Source organism: Pteropus alecto, unplaced genomic scaffold (genome assembly GCF_000325575.1).
Source record: "Pteropus alecto unplaced genomic scaffold, ASM32557v1 scaffold56, whole genome shotgun sequence".
NCBI classification, from domain to species: domain Eukaryota; kingdom Metazoa; phylum Chordata; class Mammalia; order Chiroptera; family Pteropodidae; genus Pteropus; species Pteropus alecto.
Window position 1 is genome coordinate 637,782 of NW_006438871.1, and position 4,242 is coordinate 642,023.

The 4,242-nt window shown below is 58.6% G+C and overlaps 1 protein-coding gene across 1 annotated transcript in view; it reads left to right on the top strand.

Annotated features, from left to right (window-relative positions):
* GET4 (golgi to ER traffic protein 4) overlaps positions 1 to 4,242 on the top strand; it is a 9,394-nt gene that overhangs the window by 2,649 nt on the left and 2,503 nt on the right. The window contains exons 5-8 of the mRNA XM_006915875.3: positions 41 to 179; positions 1,351 to 1,491; positions 1,590 to 1,659; positions 1,772 to 1,844. Of these exons, the coding sequence (XP_006915937.1) occupies positions 41 to 179; positions 1,351 to 1,491; positions 1,590 to 1,659; positions 1,772 to 1,844 (423 nt within the window). The remainder of the gene's footprint in view (positions 1 to 40; positions 180 to 1,350; positions 1,492 to 1,589; positions 1,660 to 1,771; positions 1,845 to 4,242) is intronic.

The following is a 4,242-nucleotide window of genomic DNA, read 5'->3' on the forward strand; positions in this document are numbered from 1 at the left end:
GGGCGGGGCCGCGGTGCTCACGGCCTCTCTCCCCTCGCAGAGCAGAACTACTGTGAGTCCCGGTACCACTTCCTGCACTCGGCGGACGGCGAAGGCTGCGCCAACATGCTGGTGGAGTACTCTACCTCCCGGGGCTTCCGCAGCGAGGTGGACATGTTCGTGGCTCAGGCCGTCCTCCAGTAGGTACCCGTGGCCGCGTGGTCACCTGGCCGAGACGTGCGGGGGCATGAGCTGGAGTCACCGAGGCGTGCACACGCAGCCCGCACGTCACCTGCCCGCTGTGGCCCTGGGCTCATGGCCACTGCGATTCGGGGACATTGTGACATCCCAGCCGGGCGGTGGGAACTAGGTCTTCGTGAGCGCAGCCTTCTTCACTGCCGTCGGGGTTTGCCCCCGCCCCCCATCCTCACATTCACGTCGGGTCCCAGTGTCACCACAGTTTTGTCATGGGACGTGGATTTAGGGAGTTTTCAGCAAGTCCTGGCAGAGCAACGGGCTTTCACGGGCTGTTTGTCCAGGGCTGTGCTGGCCTTTGCAGGTGCTTCCTGCGTCTGAACATCTCACCGTGAGGCGCTGTCACCAGCTCCCCGTTTCCACGGGGTCCTGCTCCAGTCAGACCTCCTCATCCTTTGTTTTCACCAGCAGTTTATCTTGAAACCACGGGGACATGAGCAGAGGGCAAGGCCCAGGCCCCTATGGCCCTGCTGTCCCCGAGCTTCAGCCTGTCCCCTTCCTAATGGAGGCGCTTCACGTGGGAGAAGCTGCTCTGCTGGGGTGGCCAGTGCAGGGCAGGGTGTGTCTGTGAACTGAAGAGGTGGGTCACGGACGCCTGCGGATCCCCAGCACCCCTGAGCTTCCGAGCTGGACGTGTCTTAATGGCCAGCACTCACTGCCCCTGGCTCTGTGGCCTTTGGCACAGACGTTTTCTCTGGACTGAGCGTGGTTAACATCTTTGTCATGGGTCCCTCTGTGCCTTCGAGTAGGCTGAACGAGGCCCACACGTTAGCCAAGTTCAGCAGTGCGGATGGCCTCGGGGCGGGAACCAGGTCCTGCCCAGCGCTAGCCCAGGCCGGCTGTGTGATCAGGGACCACCCCACTCCATGCCCGTGTGGGCCTCGGACGCGTCACCCTCCCAGGCTGACTGCGCCTGGGGGCCGTGGGGCCCGCCTTGCTGCAGTCCCTGGGCCGTTGGGTGCGGGGCCAGGCGCCAGGCCCTCGACAGCTGCGTGTCCTCCGGCTGTGGCACGTGTGGGCGCGTGGCCCGGGAAAGGGCGTCACAGGCTCGCACGCGTGCCGGCCACTGACAACGGGCTTTCTGTGTTCCCGCTGACGGGGCGCCCCCCCCCCCAGGTTTCTCTGTCTGAAAAACAAAAGCAGTGCATCGGTGGTGTTCACCACGTACACGCAGAAGCACCCGTCCATCGAGGGCGGGCCCCCGTTCGTGCAGCCGCTGCTCAACTTCCTCTGGTTCCTGCTGCTGGTCGTGGACGGGTGAGTGTGCGCGCGTGGGGGGCCCGCGCGTGTGCGTGGGGCGTGGGCTGCAGCGGCGGTGAGCGGCGTCCCCTCCCGTGCCCCGTTTCCCGTTTCAGGGGCAAGCTGACGGTGTTCACGGTGCTGTGCGAGCAGTATCAGCCGTCGCTGCGGCCAAAAACTCATTCAGTAAGCATTGATTGTGTTCATAAACACTGTATTACATATGATAGAAGTAATACAAAAATTAGCATATATTATTATCTAGGTTTCCTAAAATAAATAGCATCGCCCGCCCCAGTACCTCGACAGGATCGGCCAGCTGTTCTTCGGCGTGACACCCAAGCAGACGTCGTCGTACGGGGGCTTGCTCGGTAAGGGCCACGTGCACCCCCGGGCCCCCCCAGACCAGCCCCGCTCTCAGGCCCTGCTGCACCCGCGGCCACCACCTCAGAGCCCCTCCCAGCACGAGGCCAGCTCGCCGTCTTTGCACCTTTCGTTGTGGTCACGTACACGTGACATAACGCTTGCCGTCTCAGCCATTTCCAAGCGTCCAGTTCAAGGGCCTTAAGCACATTCTTGTGCAGCTGTCACTACTGTCCCATTTTCCCAAACCGACACTCCATCCCTGGCCCCGGGCACCTTGCCTCCCACCCTGTCTCTGTGACCCTCCCTCCTCGGGGGGACCTCGCGTGTCTGGAACGACACAGGACACGTCCTTTTGAGCCTGGCTGTCGTTACTCAGCGCACTGTCCTCAGGGTTGATCCACGCCGTTCTGTGTGTTGGTTTCTCTTTTACGGCTGAGTGACACTCACGTGGATGCCTGCATGTGGCCGGGCAGCCACTCGCCCATGGACACGGGTTGCTCCCATGTCCTGGCCACTGGGGGTGGTGCTGCTGGGAGCGTGGGCGTCACATGCCTCTCGGAGACCCTCCTTCCGCCCCTCCCGGGCATAGCCCCGGCAGTGGGCTCCTGGGGCCGGTGGGGATTGCACGTGACGACCCCGTCTCAGTACAGGGCCCTCCACACCGTCCCCAGCGGCCGCACTGCTCACCCCGTGCCGGCCCTGCAGCGCCCACCGCTCCACGCCCTCACCCGTCTCGTGGTCTCTGCTGGGTGCACAGTGGGGCCCCCTGTGGTCTCAACCCCGATTCCTTGGTATCAGTGACGTTGAGTGTTCTGTCACCTGCTCCTTGGCCACTTGTGTATCTGTACATCTGTTCAAATCACTTCCTTATTTTTGAATCAGGTATTTTGGGAGTTCTGTGTTTTCTAGATGCTGCTCCCTTCAGATACGTAATTTGCAGATGTTTTTTCTGTCCTGTGGGGTGCCTTTTTTTTCCTCTTGAGAGTACTTTTTAGAGCAGTTTTAGGTTCACAGCAAAATGAGGAGGAAGGGGCGGAGGGTCCCAGGTGCTCCTTCCCCACACGCACGGCTCCTGGTGCAGCACCCCCGAGGGCTGTTACCGCTGAACCCACGTTTCACAGCGTCACTTACCCAGAGTCCACAGGTGACATCAGGGTCACTCCTGACTGCGCGCTGTGGGTTCAGACACATGTACAGTGACACACACCCACCAATACAGTGTCTCCCGGAGCAGCTTCCCTGCCTGAAACCCCGTGTCCACCGCCGCGTCCCTCCCCCACCCCCGCTCAACTCTTGCTCGGTTGCTAGTGTCTCGATGCACAAATACTTAAAATTTTCACGAAGTCCAGTTTATCTATTTTTTCTTGTTACTTGTGCTTTTGGTGTCACATGCAAGGTTTCAGTGCCACGTCCAGTGTCATGAAGCTTTTATTCTATGTTTTTTTCTAATGGTTTTAGCTCTTATGTTTAGTCCTCGATCCATTTCTCATTTGCACATATAGTATTCAATGAGAATCCAGCCGCCGCCTCTGCACGTGGACATCTAGCGGTCTCAGCACCGTTTCTTGGGGAGACTGCCCTCCCCGCATTGAGTGTTCTTGGCACCCTTGTCAAAAGCCACCTGACCACGTATGTGACGGTTTATTCCTGGCCCGTGTGCCTGTTCTCTGTCGTTTTATGCCAGCACGCACCACGTCAATTACTTTTGCTTCGTAGAAGGTTTTGCAATCAGGAAGCACGAGTCCTTCAGCTTTGTTCTTTTACGGGAGCGTTTTGGCTATTTGGGAGGCCCTTAAGATTCCACACAAATTTTAGGATACGTTTTTCTGTTTTGCAAAACACTGGCGTTCGAAAGGGATCACACTGACCGTGGGTCGCTTTGCGGCATCAGCCTCTTAACAGTTTGTCCCCAGCGATGGACGCGGGGCGCGTCCCGCCCGCTCACGCCACGACCGCGCTCTTCGCCGCCCGAGCGTTTCGTTTCTGGTGCCGTTGTGCGCGGTCGTTCTGCGGGTCCCCTTCCAGCGTGCATCGTGTGCAGAGATGCAGAGTTTTTACCTTGGTTTCGTGTCTTGTAACTCCGAGGAATTCATTTATTACCTCTAACAGCTTTTAAATTGAGTCCTTGAGATTTTCTGTATAGTCATGTTATTTACAAGCAGAGATCATTTTATTTCTTTGTTTCCAATTCAGACGCCTTTTCTTTCTGCCTAAGCGCCCCGGCTAGGACCCTAGGACCCCAGTGCAGTGGTGGGACCCGGCGCCCCGGCCTCGCTCCCGGCCTCAGGAGGAGCTTCAGCTGTCCGCCACTGAGTGCGATGTTCACTGTGGGTTTTTCACGTATGGCCTTTACCACGTGGAGGTCGTTTGTTTATATTCCTGTTCTGTTGAGTGTTTTTGTGA